We start from the raw sequence: 23762 nt of genomic DNA on the forward strand, positions 1-23762 counted from the left end.
AAGAGGGCAGAATATACTTCCTAAACCAGCAGGAGTCTCACTTCCTGCAATGACATTTCGAGGCTGCAAGTTTACCACTGTTAAGCTATTACCGCCCTTATAAAGCTTTTCCGTTAGAGCTGCAACAGAGCTGTATCTGTAGCTTTGGAATGCTGATAGCTCCCCCTGCTGCTACATGAGCACTAACGCAACTGTAACACCATAGATTTTGGCCACACCTATCATTTTATCATCAGCCTCTCAAAGAGGTAACATCCAGCAAGACCCGAGAAGGATCCTAAAGAGACCACAGTGGAATGCATGTATTCTTCCTCACCACTGCTTTACTATTATTCAAACGAGTCCTTTTTCAACGATGATACTATTTAACTCACAGGAGAAAAAGATGCTAAGTTAGCACACAAGGAAGGCAGCATTTCACTTCCATAGTACATCTACCTTAAAATTGTTCAGATAATTTCACTGTAGATTAGAAACAGCTATAGTATAATTGATATAACTACTTTAGATAATGAAAAAAGAGAAGGAGAATATGAAGAGCGGCCTGGCATACACATTTAAGTATTCAAGGCATAAAGAGACTCAACACAGTGCACAAAATACCCAGTTCAGCTCATTTATACTTGCAGAAGGTAGACTCCTTTTTATTATGCATACCATAGAGGCGGGGGGGGGGGGGCGCAAAGAGGAGCAATATATCTCCATTTTTCACTTTTAGTATTAATTTAGTATATTTTTGCAATACCTAATTTAAGAGAGATGATTACAATCCACAAGAACGACTCTAGAATTCCTGAAGTCTCTTATTCTCAAGTGGAAAGAAAAAAATTAGGGATACTTCTCCAAAAAATCCCAGAACATGTCATGGTGATGGAATCAATAACAAATTCTATTCTAGATAAAGTAGTAGAACCTACTCCCTGATCAGCAGAGAAGTGTCTAAACGAGTAATCAAAACCAAACGCAGCTCCTACTTTTTAAGCATCCAAAATCTATAAAACCTCAAAGAAAAGAAGCAAAGTTTTACTGTTAAAAATATGCAGCTTGTCTTTCAATTTGGGAACCACAGACATTTGAAAAAAAATATATACACTACATATTATATATACACACATATATAAATATATATGTACTTAGCAAATTCTGTTGAGAAAGTATATTAAAAGTGATGGATAGCAAGTGTTCCTGGTGAAATAATTTCTTAGTAAGGAATATGTACACATTTAATTCATATTTTAAGATTTTTATTGTCTGCAGACATGCAATATCTGCTTACTGTTATGAAAGACCAGAAAAAAAAATATATATAGGTCACAGCTAAACTGTAAGCACCACTGGATAGGTCCACTTTTTCAAAAGTTCAGACTACAAAACACATTCAAAAAGCTTCAATGCCCAGAAAAATAACCATTATATATGTTAACTAAACAACATAAATGACTACCTGAGCCTGCTTTGACTGTAACACACTTCAATTTCAACATAAGCCTATTTCATTGAGCCATAAATCAAGTCACATTAGTTCACCTTAGTTGTGAGGTAAAGGTGTTACAGTTACTGGTGGTTAACACAGGTGACACAGTAATCCATCCAGCCACTGTTACTCAGCCTCCTGCCCACTTCAAGCCTCTAGATGAATCCATCAAAGTTTGAAAAAGTAGATTTCCACTGAGTTGTTTTAGATACACAATAGAAAGTGGAAATTTTTTCAGCTGAAAATCATCATCTAGGGTGGACAATGAATAAGTGTTCATAGTCTCACAGCAAAACTCAGGTGACTAACCTCCACTGATTTCACCACCACTGGGTCCATGCCTCAGTGGTTTAAAAGCTTATATCTCACATTCAAAAATGGCTTAGGAATGAGATGGCCTAAGAAAACAGCAACTTCCTCACATGTCAGGGTTTAAAAGTTGTTGTAATATGATGCAATCCCTTGAACAAAGGCAAATATGCCCCAACTTCAGAAATATTAGAAAAATTGCAAAGCAAAAAAGTTTTATTCCAAGCATAGAGCTGCCATGAAAATAAAAACTCTGTATTTCTGAATAGTTCCCTAAGGCAGAGGCAGTTACCACTAGACTTTTGCTCTGAGGTTCCCCTTTTCCAGATAATCCTATAGAAAAGGCCTGGCACCAAAGAGCGTATGTCTTCTTGAAAACAAATATGAATAAAGCTTCAAAGTCTCTTAAAAAATTTGAAAATATCCTTCAGGTTTTATTCTTTCTTGAAATAATTTTCATGCCCCAGTGAAGCCAGCAAGTAAAATAAAAGCAGAATTAACAATTGTGTAAAACTCAGTTCTCGAGCAGAATAGCTTCTGAATAAGTTAGTGAGGAATTCCTAGTCAGAAAGAACCAACATCCCAGTCCAGCTCTCAGTTCTTTAAAATACAAAGCAATTCAAAATGGTCTAGATGCTCTTCAGACTCATGAAGATCCTATAAATGCAGAGTTTACATATACCAATCAAGTGAGAAAAAGCACATAACCAATACTGTACTTCCATTCCCCCACCAAATTACATTTACCCTTATAGCCGATGGCAACAGCATGTTGCATTACTAGGCAGAATAACTCAATTTGGCATTGCCAGCTCTAACTTTATCACAAATCTCAGGCTACTTGTTATTTTTCTTAAATTGCAGTTTCTTAAGTCATATGATTATCTGGGTAACACAGTTTTTATTGGAGAAAAAATACAGCACTCTCCACAAGGAGAAAATGTTTTTAAAAGTGCAAGGCTTAAAAACCAGAAGGCAAATAAGAAGAATGCAAAACACATTCTTTTTACAAGTAGATTTATTAGCAGCACAACTGTTGAAGCTTGGTTTTCTACAGCTTTTTGTCTTGTGGTTGATTCTCTGATGTTTAACAAGGTGCAGACCCAGATTAAGTTTTTCCCATGGCTGTGCATTTCTAACAGCTTTTCCCCGATACAGATCCTACAGAGTCTAAAAAGGAGTTTGAGCTTTCTACAGTTTTTCCCATCACTAAGAACTCTATCAGGATCAGTCTCTTCCCAAGAACGGGTGTGAAGCATACAGGGAGGGAGAGACTTTTCTTTATGTGACTCAAGTTTCTGAAGTAATACTGAGAGAACTATCTTTTTAAAAGCAAAGCAATTACAAGTACTCAAGTCAGTATAAATTCACGAAATAAAAAACAACCCATAGAATACCTGCAAACAAACAGTATTCAGTATTTTCAATGCTGGAAACAAAACTCTCATGTCCCAAAGTACTTTTTTTTTAGAATTGATGTTTTCCACACACACGTTATATTTTACATCATAATTGGCTCTATTTAATACTCATGGCAGATTGGCTACAGGACAACAGGACAGATGGTAAAACAACAGGTGCAGTTTATAATGGGGTACAGCATTTATACAAAGCAAATGAGTATTTAAAATAAGCTATATACATCACAATCTGGTCAAAAAGATAACATCACAATATGCTTGTAAAGCATATTATATTTGTTATCTTGCTGTTGGATGCATTTATCTTTAAGAAGGTCATGCTTACACATCACTTCTGAGTAGACACAGAAGAACTAGCATGGCTATTCCTATATAAAGAGATAAAATAATTGACTTAATGGTAAGGCCTCCAAGTGATTGCCCTTCATCCTCTACCTTACAGTGTATTTTCAAAGTCTGTAGGAGACTTAGTTGTCTGCAAGTCCTCTCTTCCTTATCAGGGCTACTTGAACTTGAGCAGCAGAAACAGAAATGAATGGGGAGAGAAGGAGAAATACAGGAAGACACAGAGAAATGGTGTGATCACCAGGTTTCCCTAGGGAGGCGGACTAAAGAAACCAACATCATTTTTAAATGAAAGAAGAAGATATCAATAACAGCAATTTTAGGGTCAACACACTACTCCTTTGGGAGAAATAGGCTGTTCCTTTTCAGCTATACAGCAAACCAGTAAAGACTGTGTTAAGTTCTAACCAAAAGCTTTGCAGATTCTCTCATATCATATAAGAACTGATCACACTAATGAAGAGTTGAGGCATTTAAAAATAAACATGTTAGGATGAAGTAAAATACCCACACCCTTACATAATACTGAACAAAAGATAAAAGGTTCAAGTTTTAAATATTGTAGTGCCTGTAACACCATTCTACACTAAATTAAGAAAAAACGGTGGTATTTTTAATACACATATATACACAGAAAACCCTACATTTCACTTTTGAATATAAGGATCTACTAAGTTTGATGAAAAGAGAAATTTCTTACTGTGATTCTCTTCATATCTAGCTGTCGGAGCTGCATCATATGATGGAGAACAGTGTGTTTGTACCATGTCTCCTGAGCTATTGGATTGCCATCAAGGGTGATATCTGACAAAGATGAGGAATCAGCAAGGCACAGAATATCCTCAAAACTGTAACCAAAAAAGTTTAAAGTTTTAATGTCATGGAGTAGGAATAATTTTGAGATGGAAGATTTTATTTCTTAAGGATAGAACACAAGTATTTTATTGTACTGAAAAAACCCCACCCATCAATACTGTATATGATAAATCAAAAAAGTATTTTGAAATACCAACAGCTGCTCCTATTAAACTTTTTAATCTCTTCACATGCAGGTAAAAAGAGATGCAGAATAAGGAGAACTTGTTACCTATGGGACTACAGTTTCACCTAAAAAAAAACCAACTAAAATAGGATACACAAACTCATATTCCAAAAAAATAATACAAGGTGTATTTGCCATCAAAGCTAACATGAAAACCATGGAAAATACAAGAAAAAGCAACCACAAATACCACAGAATGATCCTGGGTGTTTGCGACTTCATTAACTATAGGAAGAAAACAATTTCAAAAGCATCATATTATCTTCAAAACAGATCTGTCTATTGTTCCAAGATTGGTCTACAAACACGAACAAGTTGGCTTTTTAATCATCATCTGATTTGCTTTCCTGACAAAAATAACTCCCCTGTGTAAAAAGAATTTAGAGCTGTACAGCCTGTATCATGTTCCTTTCACTGAAGATGGAATGCAAAAAGAAAGCGGCTGACTCAGATAAATACTATTTTTAAACATGGGAACTATTTAACTTGATTTCAGAAGAAACTGAACAGTTATAGAAGTAAATATGACTCCACAACACCTTTTAAGAAATTGATTACAGTGTATTAATGTACATTCGTCCACCCATCCTTATACACTTTGGCCTTCAACAGTAGAGTTTGTGTTATGGAGTTAAGTTCGAGTGGAAAGTATGAAAAAATTTGACTTGGTACTTTTGAGAATGAAGTTAAAATCTGAAAATTACAAAAGAATCAATGATGATCACAAAAAATAAACAGAGGAACACTTTACTAGATAAACAAATACTTTAATAAAATGGGAACATTTCTGAAATGGAAAATATGGAATTATTGCCTTTAATATTCTGACAGTCTTACTGATTACATCAACTGGTTATAGTTCTTCTCACTCTTGGTGGCAGGAAAAGTCTTCCTCCACTCATACCTGGGAGGATACCAACCTTAAGTATGCCCGGAACTTAGGGATCAGAAATCGTACGTGGTACAGATGTTCATACTGAAGACTGTCATCAACTAAAGTGGCAACTGCCTTTATCATCGATATCACACAACTTTCAAAAAAAGCATACAATAATCTGCTGAGGACTAACATTCAGCTGCAAAGGGCTTCAGATCTACCAGAATGTCAGATTTTAAAATCAGATATCCCTGAAAGATTCTAGGTATTAAACAAAACAACTTCAGCAACAACAAAAAGAAATACAGATAAAACAAAGACAGCATCACCAAATATCAGTCTCACCCAACAGAGGAAAGGCCCAGACACCAACATAAACTAGCAGGAGTAAAGAAATGAAATCACCCAATACAAATATTAAAAAACCCAAGGCAATTAGTACAGCATGCAAGCAACTTCTACACGATATACCCAATAGGTACAGCAGAAAAATGACAGTGTGAAGTGGAAGATACCTTTCTGCTTAGTGTACTAAAACAATTTAAGAACTGATGGAAAATGAACTATGTACAGATTCCAATGAAGGCAGTGAAGGTGCTTGGTGTATCTGAAGAATTGGGTGTTTTGCACACGTGGTTAAGATGACAAGTTATATTACTGTTTTCTGCTTCTTTTTGTGATCTGGCTTCCTTTCCATAAAACAGCTTGTGTAACCACATTTTTGGAACATCAGGGTCACATATTACCTAAAATACGTACTCAATATGTCCTGAAGATAAAAAATGATCTTCCTAAATGACAGAAGTTAGTAAAGCAAACCTATGAACATGTTAGAATAAGAAAAGATAACTTAATTTCAATTGGGCTAGAATAGATTTTGCTTGACAAATACAAAAGTTTTCTGGTCCTCAAAATTAGTTTCAAATAATGTAAATGTATTTATTAAAAGCATTAAATATATTTACTCCAAGCACATCCCTAACCATTTAACCAAGCAGTACTTCTGCCATTATATATGATTTACAGATTTTAAATAAAACCAATCTCTTCAGGATATGGCAGAGAAGTTGAAAATTTGCTAGTGTTTTCAAGACCTTCCACTTATACATACTACTGTGCCTTGAAATTCTCAGTGCTTCAGCATACCAGAACATTCATTCTGGAGCTAACACGGATGTGGCTAGCTTTATCCTGCTTTTAGCTGCCCTATTAGCAGCTCAATTTTAGACCAAAACAGTAGTGCAAAATAGCTGTGTTTTCACATATTTGTATACAAATACGAAAAATAGAGCTTCAGAAATTCCATGTAGAAAACTTAATATATTGTAATTGTCACACTGGTATCCAAATCCTAAGCCAAGCAAAGCTTTAATGTAAGACGCTTACCAGACCGCATACTTTACAACCAAGCTTCTGTCTGCTTCCCAGCACGCAGACTGCTGTGACAGAGCCAAGTGGTGACCACCCATGGGAATCAGAGACCACATCTCAATGCTTTCTCTAGCCTCTGTTCACCACAAAGGAGTCTTTAACCTGCTCATGAAATACAAAGCAGCTGTGGATTTTCAGACTGCCTCAGTCGATCTTCCTGGGCAGAATATCTGCTTGCCTTTCCAAAAGACCTTCTCCTGCAGGAGTCCCACCAAACTACAGCAACCACCTCTCCTTCCCTGTCTATCTTTCTTCCCAGATGACTTTACCTTTGCTAAAATGGTAGTTCCAGCAACACAGAAACACGTTGTGAATTTGGGCTAAATCACAAAAAACCAACATTTTCTGGAAATCTTTTCAGAATAGATGAGTTTTACATCTTGTGTGCATGCTCAGAGTCCTGCATCCAATTCTCCTGTCTGGGGATGCAAACCCACTTTTCCTGCTTCATCCGAGACCATGACAATTACTAAGCAGCAGGGTATTCTGGAGTGGTGTAAGCTCAACCTCCCCTAGTGATACACATTCACATTTAACAGGCAAGAAGAGTACGCAGGAATACTTGTCCTCTGTTACAGCCTAGTTGCTTAGGAAGAAAGTTGTTTCTTCTCTATGCATTTGCATCAATGACTTCTTAAAAGCGTGTTCCATAAGGGGTAAAAAGCTCTGGAGGAGAGAGAGGGCAACATACACCCAAGCTTGGATTTTCCCATGTTTCTAACACTAAATTACTAATGAAAACAGATGTTACCACAGTCAACCATTCATTCCCCTTCTACTGATTTTGTTCGAGTATTTTACAATGTATTTATAACTTTTCATTCTGCTAAGAAAAAAAATATACTTGTTTTTATTAGGCTATGAACATTCCTTCTCTCAGGTTTCCAATTCAGCAACCAAATGAAGAAAAACAATTATATGCCCTTTGAGCTTGTCTCTGACTTTTTCCATATGGCTAGACAACATGCACTTACTAAATGAAAAAGCCAACATAACATTGACCTGGACAGTGGTGTAACAGTGAAAATATGTATTTTGTTTCCAAGATTAAAAAATAGCCTTCTCTGGTTTCACGTTTTGAAGTATGAGCAATAACCCTCTTTCTGAATCTCAGTGGCATTACCATTCCTGAAGAGCAGTTTCTGTAACGTCTTCCCAGTACTACATGACAAATTCAAAATAGGATTTTTCCCCCTTCTTTAGAACTAGTTCTGGAGATATGTATTACCTTCAGCCATCAGGTATGAATGCCTTCAGCTTGTAACTGCTAAATTTTTTTTGGATGAAGCCAGAAGTTGGGCTACTTTTGTTTCTGTGGGAGCACTGCCTCAAAAATGCTACCTTTTTTAATGATCACTAGTAAAATATTTTAATGAACCTGTAACATAGGTAAATCCAGGTTTTGGCAATATACTTTGTGGTTTGTTTCCATTTTCAGGTTTTATCTATGCACCTATAAATGAATTAGAATATCCGTGTATCAATTTGATTGTCTAAAAGAAGAGTCAGTTGTATAAACACAGCTGTTTCTAGGAAAAATAATTTTTAGAATGACCATATGGCACACGGTAAACCCAGGTGAGTGAGTCAAAACCACACAAAATCCTTTGTAAGGAGTGTAGGAATATTCAGATGTAGCACAGCAATTAATTAGTATTATGGCTGCACATAACTGCTTCAGACAGCTCAAACAGTATCAAGCCAAGTATCAGAACACAGATGGTCAAAAATATATTTTTGTTTTTAATAATTTTCCTGTTAGAAGACATATCTACTACGTAACTCAAAATCAGGAGTTAATGGGGTTCTTCAGCCTTCAAAACTGCTATATGCAATAGAAAGTTGTTATTTCAAAAACTCAAGCTAAATGTGATCATAAAAATAATTTTTTAAAAAAATAATGTCTGGTAAATAAAGAGTTAAACTGATCCATCCACCTACCTACCCACATACATACACAAAATTTATAGAAGAGCTATGTCTTTCATTTGACATTAAGATTTTTTCATACCTATTCCAACTACAAATTAAAACCAAATTATATATTTGCATGAATGTTCTAAATAAGTATCTCTAGCTTACAAGACTAGATCTAATAGTAGTTCCACTGATGTCCCAACAGAAAAATGACAACAATCATGATAAAATACCAAGAAGCAAGCTACAGATTACATTAAGTTTGAGAAATCTATTTGAAAAACCTCACAGAAAAACTGAAGCATCTTTCCTTCTTCAAACACTGTAAAATAACATGAATTTGCATAAAACAACATGAGAAAGGAGTTAGAAAGCTACACAAAATATACCAAGTATATAAAGAGATACAGAAATTCTACTGACTGCAGTGATGCTCCCTGATGGCAAGGGAGCCAGCTACTGCAGTCCCCTCATTGTTCTTGCTTAAGCCAAGACATTTTTTTAGAAAAAACAGAAGCAAAAGGTATGTTTCAGTTCTGGAAATTATTCAAGAGAAGCAAAACGCTAAGCCCCTCTCTAGCAGATTAGTTAAGCGAAGGGCATATTAAAGATTCCTGCAGTTCAGCTCTGCTTTTTTTAAATGCTTAATACCCACGAGTATTGAAGGAGATCTACTGCATTGTTCCTTTAAGAGCCTTAGGAACAACAGACAAGTAGGTTGGAGCTGTCTGCAAAAAACATAATGCAGGTCAACTTAAAATGTTCAAACAGCTATTACAATAACAGCTCATACTAAGTATAACATTTTACACAGAAAGTAGATACCATAAGAATAGCACAGTATTTCCAGTAATTAGAACATGAAGAATCTTCCCCCTATCCCACATAAAATTATTTGATTCTAAACAAAGAAGGCTGGTGGTGATTAAGGGATTTTAAAAAAAGACATACCGAACTGCAGATAATGCAGGCATATTTTTTTAAGTATTGACCCTAGTATAAATGCAGTAAAAATATATGAATATGAAAAAGCATAGAAGACAAATATCTCTATAACAAAATGCACTTAATTACTTGAAACTATAGAAACCCTGCTTTGAAAGTTGAGCTATGCTGCTTCTGCCATCTGGTTTGAAAGAGAAATAACCAAGAATATGCCTTTCAGATTTTATTAATATATGGACAAGTAAAATACAAGCATGAAATAATCTAATAATCGTAAACAGAATCCAACTCAGCAGTTTGTGTAACTCCATAAATACAGTGATGGAATGTTAAATATAATATGTACATTGTGTAATGTTGCTTTAACAGATATTTAGTTTAACAGTAAAACATATTTACAAGACTATTTTAAATTTTCATTATCATTGCAAACAGTAAAATCTTTAAATTAAAAAAAATAAGTTCCTTCAAATACTAATAGTACAACTACATTTAAATGCAAAGGGTTTCAAGAATTCTTATGTTTAAAGTAGAAAATACACAATGGATTGATTATGCTACCCGATACATTGGGGGGGGGGAAGTATCTGCACTCATAGTGTTTGAATTTAAATTTTAATGAGATACAGCTCCAATAGGATACTTCAAATTACTGATAGGAAGCAAACTGCTATTTCCCTTACCTAGATATATTGTTGAAGCTGAGGAAGAGACGTTGGAGACGGGGCAAAGTATCCACATCTTTCTAGAAGGAAAGATAGAGGCATAAATTCAATAGCTCAAAGTAGCTTTTGAATCTCTCTGCTTTGCCTGATGAAATACTTTCATTTCTACACACTATAACCTTGCTGCAACATTTACTTCTGATGAACTTGTAGCTCCATTTCTCCCTAGTGCAGACTGCAAGGGAGCATTTCAGTGCAGATATCCATGCTGCAGAACAAGCTGCATCACTTGCAAAGCAAATGATGTTAAAGAAAAGAGGATAAGGCTGCTGCCAGTTTCTGAACGGGCTTTTGGGAAATAAGCCAAGGTGCTGTCTCAGCATTTAAGCTGCAGAATAAACACACTGTAAAAAGAGTTCATTTTGTGACCATGCTGAAATAAGGTTTTTGAAGTACAGAACAGCAGTGCACTTAGTGCTTCCAAACAGCAGTGGCTTTTCTGCCAGAGAGTGATCTGAAGGACTCTTACCTTTACAGTTACAATTACTGATTCCTCATTATAAATTTTGAGTTTATTATATGCCACTAAAGACCTTTGCAGAAAAGTTCTAAATAGCAAATAGCTCAAATATATCAAGTAAGATCAATCTTCATATATGAAATATAAGTCCATAATTGCAGACACCACAGTCTGCAGTGGTTCATATACCATTCCAACTGCACACTTAGCCCTTAAGTTATAAGTCTGCATCTTCTTATGCTACTAAGGAACATACTCCAACTTGCAACCAGTGGACACAGACCTGTTACTTACAGCACAGGGAAGCATCACAGGGCTCACTACCTTTGATTTTAGCCACAAAAATCAAATCTACAGCGCTTCTTCCCTCCAACTGATTCGTGACATGTCTGCACAGCATTGCAGAAACAGAAATAGCTCTGTCTATCCAAATGGGTGAACACAAAGTAGCTCTAAACAAACCATGTAGCTACTATTAATGAAACACTAAACATGAGCTAACAAGCATTGCTGAAAGTCATAGCTCAGTATATAATAAGCAGAGTTTATTAGCTGAGGTCTGCAGTTGCAAAACTCCTCGTTCAGAGCTGTTCTGAACCATCCCAGATCAGACCACGGAAAGATTGAGTTCACAACAGAATTACATCTGCACATCCCCTCTGTCCCTAGGGCTACTTAGTTTTGACACTTAAAGGGGTGGGCACACATGATACAGGTGGACATACACATGAAGACAGGCATTATAGGGATGTGCACAGTAGTTCTTAAGCAGCAAAGATTTTAACTGATCAAAGAATTTTGCTTTGGAGAATTTCCCCTGAAAACAAGTTTCCATAACTAGCATAATATTTTGCTGTCATGTAAAATATGTTGCAAGTCTCACTGGTGTAACAGCAAACACCTGAAGTAGGTTAAAAAAAAAAAAGCCTTAAGGTACATCAATTTTGACAAAAAGTCACACAGGGCAGTGGACATAAAGGGCAGGAGTTCTTTTGGGAAAAGATGGTGAACACCTTGACCAGTCGTCCTTCAAGACTAAGGTCAAGCTACAGATGACAAACCAAAATTCTGAGCCTTTAATACCTCAAAGCAATCAAGCAGGTCTGTCCTTTAAACAAAAATGTAGTTCATCTTCCTAACAGTGGACCCTAATTCACAACTGGATGGAAAGTAAGTAGACATTCCATAATTCGTGGTATGTAGATATTCGTACTTTTAATGCCATACAAGACACACTGTAACCATTTATTCTGTCTGCTATTCTTTGGAATAGTCAGACTTCTTGAAGACCCTTCCAATCCTATAAGATGATATTTTGCTATAAACCAAACCTCAGGACTGCATTTTGACATCCTGCAGCTTTGGACAAACTACGGTTTATTCTTACAACAATAACTACTTGTGATTCAAGTATTTCCAGTCTCTAACGAGTATCTCGAAGACAAGAAATGGTCCCAAAATTGCTAATTTAAGGCCAGTGGATTATAAGAGATGATTATATGTTTAATTGCTCAAACAAACTATAATCTAGTTGGATAACTTGAATTATTCAATACAGTTAACTGCAGTGGGTATGCAGTTCAGTATGGAACCACATTTTGTTTGACAAATGAGGATATATCATCTCCCCTACACAAGAATAACACAGAGCACGATGTCATGATTTTGGAAGGGCAAACTTTTCTAAATTGAGGTTAGATTCTTTCATGTAAACGAATAATCCAGTTTACAAAGCTTGATTCATAATGATAGCGTTGTCATATTAACTAAGTAAAACACCAAAACCAAATTCTGTTAATGAACTTAGAGTGATAATTTTGCAGTTAGGTGTTACATCATAACTACATCATGATGAAAATGACACACATACCACCCTTCACAGTCAACCATAAAAAAACCCTAAACCTCATCTTAAAGGAAACACACCTAAATCCCCTCCCTCAACTCCTCAAGTACTCAAGCAACAACTCAGTATCTTGGATATTCTTTCCATAAAATGATCTTTGTTTCTATGTTTCTAGATTTTCAGTAATTTCATATTGCAGCAGATTCTGAATGTCAATACATAGTGCAGCTTTTTTTTTTTCAAAATAAAGCAAATTTAAATAAAGTAGTACATGTACATTGATGCACAGAAAGAAAACACCTGTCATTAAAATAACTAAGAGATTTTATTGAAGGAAAGACATATATTTACTTTAGATTTCAGGCAGTATGACTTGTCCAAGACTTGACTTCATACAATTTAAGAGTCCTTCGCTAGAGGAAGGAGAGTTAGTGTCGTACTTGCTAAGATCACCAACCAATTAAAAACAAAAAACCACATACACACACAACACACCACTCCATTAGAATTTAACCAGGTAAAAAAAAAAAAAAAAAAACAAAAACACACACACACCCCAAAACAATTAGACAAAATTAAGTACTTCCCTGAACAGAATGTCATCTTCTGCAACACTGACTCTGGCCAGGAAAGACTAAAACATTGAGATATAGTACAGAATCCAAGCCTGTAACTCACAAATTTAAATTTCATGTTGACTCTCCATTTGTGACAACAGGAAGCAAGGAGAAAGTACAAGCTACACCTGAAAGGTGTGAAAAGGCAGTAACTACAACCAAGGAAGAGAATTCTAGGTAACATAACTGATGTTGGAGGAAGGTACAGTAACAGATTCAGCAATGAGCAGAAATTTCTTATTTTTGAAGTGTAAAAACAGTTATTACATGGCAAATTGCAGAAATTCAAGAAAGGAAAGGCTCAGCAGCATCAGGAGACCAAGAACTAAAGGCATGATGAGGGCCAGAAAAATATAGCTATTTAAGTAGGCTTACTGTATTATTTTAAGAAGGGCTTGTTCAAATAATCTACTTGCCATTCCTGAACTACAACTCAAATTGCAAAATGAAAAGCTTTATATTTTAGAACATAAAGACTTAAAATGCTAGCTTAAAGCTTCAATTGGGAAATTCTGCTTTTAAGATCAATACCTATTTTCTCTGCATTTGCCCCAGAAATATTTGTAAGGAGATGAAATTTAAGATGGTCTGGATGCTTAGCTACAGAAATTGAGAGAGGATTTGTTTCTAGGACACAAACTTGTATGGAAGAAAAGAAACGAAATCTAAATATGTTAGAACCACAGAGCTTCTTCAGAATCTTCGCCCCCTCCTTCCCCCAAGGACCATATGAGCTATCAAGATTTGAATCACTACAAATGATCATATTTAAACAAAATAACAAAAATAAATTGCTGATGCTTGTTTCATCTTTATGTTGTAAAAGTAGGTATCACAGCAGAACAACATAAGCAACACAATACGGGAAACCACCATATTTTACAGATCTGAAATGCTGATATGGTTTAAACAAGTTACTGTAATAGTGCATTTTGATAAAAAAACAAAAGAAGAAAAGAGAAGAAGACAAGAGTTCTGTTCCTTACTATAGAGGAGACTTGATTATGACGAAGGTTGAGCTCTGTGAGCGAATCCAGTCCATTAAGGTTTTCTACTATGGTTAGTAGGTTTCTGGCAACATTTAACACTCTCAGTTCACTCAAATGACTGATGTTTTCTATTTTAGTAATCTGTGAAAGAAGTATAAACATGCATACTGTTTTTTATATAGATATACAATAGATATATGTCATGCATACTTTTTAAAAGTATACATGAACAATCAACTTCATACAATAGTAAGCTGCTTGTGTATTTTTCTAAACCATCATAACCATGTCATAGATTGCTGAAAACAAGCTACAATCTGCTACAGATTAAGTACTAGTATTCACCTCACTAATATTTTTCTAGTCATACTGCAGTAAAATCAGTCAATTCTTCCTTCCTTACCATGAGAAATTCAGTTACTTCAGCTGTGCTGTTCTGTAGCACCAACCTCAAAGACACCATAAAACTAAGGTAACACTGATGATATCATGGTATGCCAAAATGGGGAAATTTTGTGCATGGTTGATCCTTAATTTGGCTGCAAACATGCTAAAACACACATCCAGATCTCCTGGTACCTATGCTACATGAATATGCAGCATCATATCTCCCTACCATCACAGAACTCTACACCAATTTCCCTTCATGCCTCTTTAAAAGCAGTAGCAGCATTCATAGCTCTATCTACAAGACCTCCACAGACAGACTTTCCAGCAGGTCATGAGCACAGGAACCTGCTGTGAGTCAGGGCAAGGAGAAGCCACAGCCCTCTAGAGAAGAAAGCAATTATTCTGAAACTGGAACTTGTAAGGAAGTTTTACGAGCAGATAATTGCTAGAATCAGTAAGACATACTCAAAAGTTAGAAAAAAAAAAGCAGCAGCATCCTTAGCCTGGATACACAGCACATTTGCTTGAAAGTCCCCAGCATTTCTTCAGCAACTTGTGCCTTCCTGTGATTGCAAAATGGAAGGATCAAAACAAGATACTAAACTACAGTAAACAGGCAGCTGCCGAAGGTTTGTTTTTGTAATTCCTACCCTATCCAAAGAGTAATAATAGCTACTGCCCCTTAATTTTATTTTTGCTTCTAGAAATGCAATAGTGTTTTACAACAGTATTAATTATTGCTCTGTTGACACAATCTGGGTTCATTTTCTGCTGTTGGTATTTCTCAGAGTGATCTACTCAAGGATCTCCATCCAGATATTTATTTCTCACAGTGGTCTGGGATCTGTCCTCTAGCATCCATCAGGCATTTAGGCAAGACCTGCATACATCAACGTATCATGTAGAAGATGAAGTATTGCTGCTGCACAGGGGGATATTGCTATCATATTACTCCTGAAACCCATGCTATATGGCAGAAAGAAGGCAGCAACTTTTCCCATGGAAAAGACTTCAGTCTTCCACAACGTGCAGCAGTGCATCCAAGGATACAGTGCACAAAGATACTAACGAGTAAAATGAATTCCCTTTCAGTAGGTAAGATCATCTGCTGGACCACTGTAAGCTCCCTTCAATACCCTCTACTCAGGCATGCTACTCCTCCTTAAAGCTGCCAACAGTAATTAAATGCAGACAAGCATGATAGCGACTGGTGTCACACACCTTCCCAGTGTTAATGAACTTGCTGATGCTTTAGACCAGTACAAATCTGGCAATGCCAATTTCCAGAAACCATCTAGCAGCTCCCGGAATGGGAGAAGAGGTAAGGTCACTGTTATTTAACAGTTTCAGAACACACAATGTTGTTGGTAATCTTCCTATACATACACATGTAAGTACACATATACGTACGCATATCTATAAGTCTATGACATGTCACTTCAATATGCTGCTATAAAAAGTTTTCAGCAATTTTTACATTAAAAAGCATACAAAAATAGATAGCAAAACCGAAATTAAACACCTTTAACTTTTGATTCAACTGCTAATTAAACAATTATGCATTGTCTATTTATGTGTATTCTATACAGAAAATAATTATCAGGATACAAAAATATTACAGCAAAAGGTACAGAAAATACCATTTAGACAAAAGCAAAGCCAAGAGCAGATGGTCAACAAGAAAAGCACAGACTTCTGCAGATGTCTGCTTAGCTAGAATTACAGCATGCCACAGCGTAGAATATTAATATTAGCATTTCACTGCTATCACAGAGATAATGATTTCATTAACAATGTATAGAGATACTCTTTATGACTTCGCTAAGTTTTACAATTAACTCTGAATTGTCTCTGTTTCAGTTATGCACACATGCATGAAGATCTACCAGCTTTTAGTATGTACTACTAGGTGCAGAAGATAACAAGCCATTATCCCCTCTTTTAGAGCATTGAAATAATATTTCTTTTACTAAAAAGAAGTTATATCTATTACTATTTCTATTAATGATATAGAATAATTATTATTAACCGTTTTTAGTTGCTTTTTCAAATACATAAGTCAAAGGCTTTACTTGTAGATACTGAACAAAAATACAAGCAAACAAAAAAATAGAATAGTATGTTTGAATACTTAGCTATGAAATAGATTTCTTTCACAAAAGGTTGTTATGCACCACATTAATTATTGATGAGTCACTGCACAGAAGTTGCATCTTTTAACACACATTTTTGAGATTACTGAAAAATAATTCCGTGCCTGAAATATCAAATTGCATTTTTTTTCCTTTTACTTACTATCCTTGAACTTTTGGCAAGGAAAATGATTCACAGAATTAAACAGAACACAAAAAAACCAACTCTAATAACTTTTTAAAATTTAAAGCATTATAGAATAAATTTCATTCTGAAAGTTAGAATGAAATTCAAGTTCAACCTGACTCAACTTTAATGCATTAGTTCACTGGAAGACAGAGTAAAGTCCATTTTAAGCCTATCTAAAAAAAAAAAGTTTTAAAGATATTTAACAGAACTTATACAATCTATACTATTTACCTTGACAGTGAAGATTAAGCCAGCAATCAACATTCTCTCCATAGACTATTCAGAGTGCTTGGAAGCACCCTATTTAGAAATTAAATGTTTAGTTCAAAATTAAATGTAAGTTGTAGTGCAGTAAATATACCATGCATGCAATCATGTGCAGGGTCTCTGAATGATAAAATATTATATGTCCATATTAGCATGTTAATAACCACAGAAACAAAGTCTCTGCATAAAAATTTACTTGAATGTTGTTAAGATGCTGTATTTTCTTAGAACTTTTTACTGGGCAATAGTAAAATCAAGAACCTTACTAAATCATGTAGGAAGACAGGCAGAGAATAGTAATATGACAAGTGCATTCACATTTTGTACTTTTTGTAAAGCGTAGGCATTGAGTGCAATATTTCACTAGGCATTATGTTGATGTTTTGGTTTTTTTAAAACCTTATTTCAGATTTTTGCATGTTTATTACAGGAAGACTTTTTCTTTTAGTGATGATTTAAAAACTTGATTTGGAAAAAAAAGTAATCATACAAGGTTTATCATTAAGCATTATGGAATGCTATACCTCAATGCTCTAAAGCACATCCAGTTCCCAGTACTTTTCTCACTTCAGCGTGAGAAGTCTTAAAGTTCAGACCAGACCACGTCATCCAGAAAACCCAGCACCCAAATATACAAAAATATTTTCCCAAAGCAAACAATAATGAAGTTTTCCTCCTCCTGTTTCTCCTCACCTCTAACCTCTCAGAAACATTCCAGTCTTAGAAGTTTCACAATCTGCATTACATCTATGCGACCGATTTACACACGAAGTGCAAGGGAGGAAGGGACTAAGACTGAAACAGGAATCTAGCTTTGCTCTTAACTGCTACTACTCCATGAACGTTAACAAAAAAATAGTTTCTAGCTAGGCTCTAGCACTATTTTTGAAAAATAAGATTAATACTACCGATATTCTTGCCATAACTGATTTGAATATTTATACCCTTCATCTATTGAGAGTGACTGCTGAGATTTCTTGCCTTATGTAGAACTACTGCATGTAATGAGTTAACATTTTTTATTAGTCTAATGCATTTCAAATCCTTTTAATATAACTTGTCCACACGATTTAATTGTTCAATGATCCTCTAGGATCACAGGTAATGTAAGAGATACTGTGCATATTAACGATAGATTTCAGCACCAAAAAAAAATATTGCAAGCACCTTAAAACAGTCCTCTGCTTCAGTACTCACTGTATTCACATATACACATACACATTGTATACACATCTGGAAATTTACTTCAGAATAAAAGCTACTGAAGAAAGAGTAAGAACTATTTGTTCAGATCTTGTGTAATGGATATTACACGTAAGATATTCTACTATTTTATTGTAAATACATCCTATAATATAAACAAACCATAAAGAAAAAAAATGGTAGTTAAACGAATAATACTTTTTTCTTGCCAGATATGGAAGCACTTTAAATGCCCTCAGAAAGAATTAAGGAATATCACATTCACTAAAGAGTTAACCTGGTAAAATGACTTGCCAAAAGGCATCAGGAAGATTTACTGGATTTTGCTATAACCTTCTACATTGAATTTTATGGGGTTTATTTAATGACAGCAGAGAAGCCAAACCATAAAAGCAAAGACTATGGAAAAACTCTGTTCTGTATCATAACTCAGAAGTAGTAATAATACTATGGAATATAAATTGCTACAGTATATTATAGTAATTATATTATTGTTGCTAGACGGTATCATTTAAATAGCAACATTTTACTTCTCATCTATTCAAGTCTAACAAACATGTGAAACCACCATCTGTAATTGTCTGGCTACAGAGGAAAGCTGGCGATACCAGAATCACTGAATGCAAGTTAACTGGTATCTCAAGTAAACTGTAGGCAAGCAGCAAATATTCAGCTAATCCGCTACTGTGAAGGTTGAAGACTGCTCACCAGATATTCTCCCTTTAATAGAACTGTCTTTACTACAAAACAAATTATGTGTCCTCATCTTCTATTAACTGAGACATGGCAACTTCAAAAGGAAAAGCCCCCAGTCAAAACAGAGCTGCTATACACATTAATACAAAGAATAAAAAAGCTGTACAATATATTACTGTTCTAATACATATAAAAATATGAACCACAGAGGATGACACTATAAAAATAAACAGACAAATCAACAAGCTTGAAGTTCAACCGTCTTATTTTTCAACAAATAAATCACCAAAATACTCTATAAAGCCACTTGCGATCAACCTTTACCATCAAGCAGTAACAGAACTGATGAATAGAAGCAATCAGTACAAACTGCACAGAAAGTGCTCTAAACACCAACAGATTCAATTTATAATGTCATGAAATGTGGGATTTATGAACATCAAAACCACAGGAACACTCCTATCCTACCCCCAACTACAGAGTGCCATTCAGTGAGTACTGTAGTAGGATCTTAAGGAAAAATATTTTACTATCAGGGTGGTGAAACACTGGCACAGGTTGCCCAGAGAGGTTGTGGAGGCCCCAGCCCTAGAAACATTCAAGGTCAGGTTGGACGGGGCTCTGAGCAGCCTGATCTAGTTGAAGATGTCCCTGCTCACTACAGGGGGGTTGGACTAGGTCACCTCTAAAGGTCCCTTCCAACCTAAACCATTCTGTGATTTTATGATCTTGATTCAGTGCACTACAACCCAATGAACTGCCACATTCCTCCAATAAAAAGGTTTTTTTATGGCTTTGAAGGAGATATTTTTGCAATAAAAAATTGTCGCTTTACTAGTATCCTCAGAGTGATTCTTCTTTTCCACTAAAAATGGAAAATAGGAGGAAGAAAAAAAAAGAAAAAAGAGACAGTTAATTTAATCTAAAGTGACCCTCGCCAGAGAATCAGAGCATCAATTGAGGTCAGAAGGGACCTCTGGAGTTCATCCTTTCCAACCCCCTTGCTCAAAGCATGGTCAATTACAGCAGGCAGCCCAGAACCATGTCCAGTCACGTTTAGAACACCTCTGGGAATAGAGATACCACTACCTGTCTGGGCAACCTTCTCCAGTGTTCATCCACCCCAACACTAACATTTTTCTTAAGTTTGAATAGGTTTCCTGTATTTCAGTTTATGCTCAATAATTCTTGTCCTTTTGCTGGACATCACTGATATAAGTCTAGCTCCATCTTATTTAGACCCTCCTATCAGCTATTTATATACATCGATAAGTCGTCCCCAAGGCTTCCCTTCTCAAGGCAAAGCAAATCTCAGTGCACCCAGCCTGTCCTCATATGAGAGATGCTCCAGTCCCTTCAACACCTTTTTGCCTCTTTTCTGGACTCACTCCCCTAAGCTCATGTCTGGTTTGCACTGGGGACCCCAAAGAATCACCTTCCACAACCTGCTGGCAACACTCTTCCTAATGCAGCCCTGGATGTTGCTGGCCACCTTTGCCATACAGGCACACTGCTGGCACATGGCCAGCTTATCGTCCACCAGAGCTCCCCACGTCCTTCAATACAACGCTGCTTTTCAGCTGGTGAGCGCCCAGCCCATACTGGTTATTCCTCCCTAGGTGCAGGACTTCACATTTCCCCTTCTTGAATTTAATGAGATTTCTCTCAGCCCATTTCCCGAGCCTGTCAAGGTCCCGTTGAATGGCAGCACAACCATCTCATCTCTCCGTCCAATTTCCTGCATTGTTGTAAATGCAGGTCATCAAAGAAGGTGTTAAAAAGCATTGACCTATTATCAACTTCTAGGGTACAACGATAGCAACTGGCCTCTAGCTAGACTTTGTGTCACTGATCATAACCCTTTGAGCCTGGCAGTCCAGCCAGTTTTCATTTCACCTTACTGTCCACCTATCTAGTCCAAATTTAATTTAATTTAAGTTTGTCTCCCATTACATCTCTATTGACAGTGTCAAATACCTTTCTAAATTCAAGATAAAAAATATCCATTGCACTCTACTCATCCACTGAACTCGTCATTTTGTTGTAAAATGTCATTTCCTACATAAATTAATGGTGACTACTCCTGGTTGCCTTCTTACTGTAACATGTTTGGAAATTGTTTCCAGGACTATCTGCCCCACCTCTTACCCAGGCACCTGACTTACATGCCACCCCTGTTTTAGGCCAATTACAGTCTATGCAACAATTTGCTCACTGAGCAGCCAGCCTTCAGGCAAAACTTACATCCAAGTTTTAGCTTATCAGCAGCTTTCTTGAAAGAATCTATTATTTCTTCCTGGAAAGTTTAGTATCAAAACCCCTTTCTACTAACTCAACTACAATGACAGGTTTTTGTAAGAGTTACAAACATTTTCTTCAAAAAACACAAAACCATCTTTTTAAACTAATACAATCAGAAAATAAATGCAAAACAAAGTGCCCTGAGTCTGAGTAGTGCCTTTAACAGTATGAATTTTGCATTGTGGACCAAGATTGTCATAAGTAGTAAATCCTGAAAATATTCCTGGCAATAATATATAAATGATACCGCACGGACAGCTGTCTTTTCTAGAAAATAGCCTTAAAGTTTTGTGCTGGATCAAGAATGTGTTTCCCATGTATACAGCATTAAATAATTTCTCACATCTTTAAGAAACAAAACTTTGAATGTAAAATGAAAACAAAAGTACCATAAAAATATAAAAATATCTGTAAGCATAAGAAACAGAGCATGACTGAAAAGATGGTAACATTAAGTAACCTATACAGCCTGTTTGGCAGTTATTGGAAGTGAGCAACGGAAAACAATATCCAAAGGAAGTCTCATATTCACCCAGCACATACAGTCAATGACACTTTTGTACACCAGAAGTGAATTACATTTTTCTTTAGGTATGAGAAAAGAAGACCTAAGTGATGCACACCACAAAAGTGCTGTTACACCTTTTACTTGAATAAGAACCATCCTGATAAAGGAAAATTGCTGCCCATCACTGGTTCCAAATCATAAAACTGACTAGATTTATTGTACATTTTTTTACTTTCCTGTGAGAACGGGGTGCAGGATAATGCCACAAGCAATCTAAGGAAACAGATGTATCAAGAGCTTATTAAGATAAAGCAAATCCTCTTTTCTACTATTTATCTTATAACTGACAAGCAGGATATTCTGTTTCTGCATTCTTAATTCTAATTGATCTGTACTGAATTAAAAGAAAAAATATATGTTAGAGACAGGACATTATATCAACAGAACAATGATCAGAATTCACTATTTTGAACTATATACCAACACCTCATTTCTAATTCTACTGATCTGTTGTTTAAATTGCTACGGACTGGAATATATGTTTTGAAGTTCCTAAAACCAATTCTGTGGTTAAACTCTGTTCTTGAGAAATTTACAATGTGGAAGAAACACCATTTATGATAGACTAGAACACTGCCATAAATAAAGATCCCACAAATCTAAATAAAGTTAAAAGACAAAGCCCCCCTATTCATTATTAAATAAGCAAAAAACACCCCAGGTTTCAGAACAAGACACCAATACGCTAAGCCGATATGCCTCAAACTCAGCATTTCTTCCCTTATGCCTTCAAAAATAACTAATAATATGCATGGCAGCTTGGTGTTTTAAATTCTAAATTCCTCAAAGGCAGGGAAAAAAGAACATGAAAATGTGCATATCTCAACTGGAAAGGAAGAGATAACTTATTAATGGAAGAGAAGTTCACAGCCTTTTTCTCATCTTCCATGAAAAATACACTACATCTACAGAAAAAAAAAAGGCAGAAAATAATTCATAACATTTATGCCCTTCACATGTACATTTATGATTGAAACTTTCTGAAAAACAAAAGCACTTATTATGCTCCAGAGATTGAATACTTAACTCCTGATACAGGATCATTTGTTATGTTTGCTGGACCAAAGTAGGCCTATTATTATGAAGCAGATCTAGCAGCAGCCAGTTGGGCACTACACCCAAAACTCCTAATAAAGTTGTAATTAATATAAAAGGAGTTGTACAGACACTTAAAGGAAAAAAAAATTTAAGAAAGGGAAAAAATCATATATACTTCACAATAATTTGAGTTGCGCATGACCTGTTTCATTTCCATCAGTGATTCCTCCACTTGTGCTATAAAAGTGCACTGACTAGCACAGCTAGTTTGCAAGTATTTTTATCAAAAACATTTTTTAAAAACCCCAAAATTAAAAGAGCAATAAGAAAAGGATTATAACTATACAAACACGTAGCCGTCTCTAAACACAGGTGCTCTAAGACTCCAATGGTGATGTCGTTATCTGTCCCTATACTGCCTCTGCCACTGTACAACATGCATGCTACTGGACTAATGTTATTCAAAGAAGCCACAAACTTATCACATAAAACAATAACTCATTATAGTGCTAGCTTGTTCCCTCCCACCCTTAAAAAAAGAGAAGCATTCCCATTCCCCATTGTCAAGCAATTGTATAA

General features: G+C 35.8%; 1 protein-coding gene across 9 annotated transcripts in view; it reads right to left on the bottom strand.

Moving 5' to 3' along the window:
- The window catches only part of LRRC49 (leucine rich repeat containing 49), a 58292-nt gene that overhangs the window by 25889 nt on the left and 8641 nt on the right, over positions 1 to 23762 (bottom strand). For 5 of the 9 annotated variants that reach the window (XM_064456554.1, XM_064456556.1, XM_064456553.1 and 2 more), the window contains 3 exons: positions 14396 to 14539; positions 10445 to 10506; positions 4250 to 4397 (listed from right to left, as the gene is read on the bottom strand). The exons of 1 other annotated variant lie outside the window; for it this stretch is intronic. In XM_064456554.1, the coding sequence (XP_064312624.1) occupies positions 4250 to 4397; positions 10445 to 10506; positions 14396 to 14539 (354 nt within the window). Of the gene's footprint in view, positions 1 to 4249; positions 4398 to 6854; positions 9412 to 10444; positions 10507 to 13143; positions 13891 to 14395; positions 14540 to 23762 lie in introns of those variants that run through there. 3 more of the 9 variants (XM_064456561.1, XM_064456555.1, XM_064456560.1) reach the window with 3 other exon arrangements.

Source organism: Phalacrocorax carbo, chromosome 7 (assembly GCF_963921805.1).
Source record: "Phalacrocorax carbo chromosome 7, bPhaCar2.1, whole genome shotgun sequence".
NCBI classification, from domain to species: domain Eukaryota; kingdom Metazoa; phylum Chordata; class Aves; order Suliformes; family Phalacrocoracidae; genus Phalacrocorax; species Phalacrocorax carbo.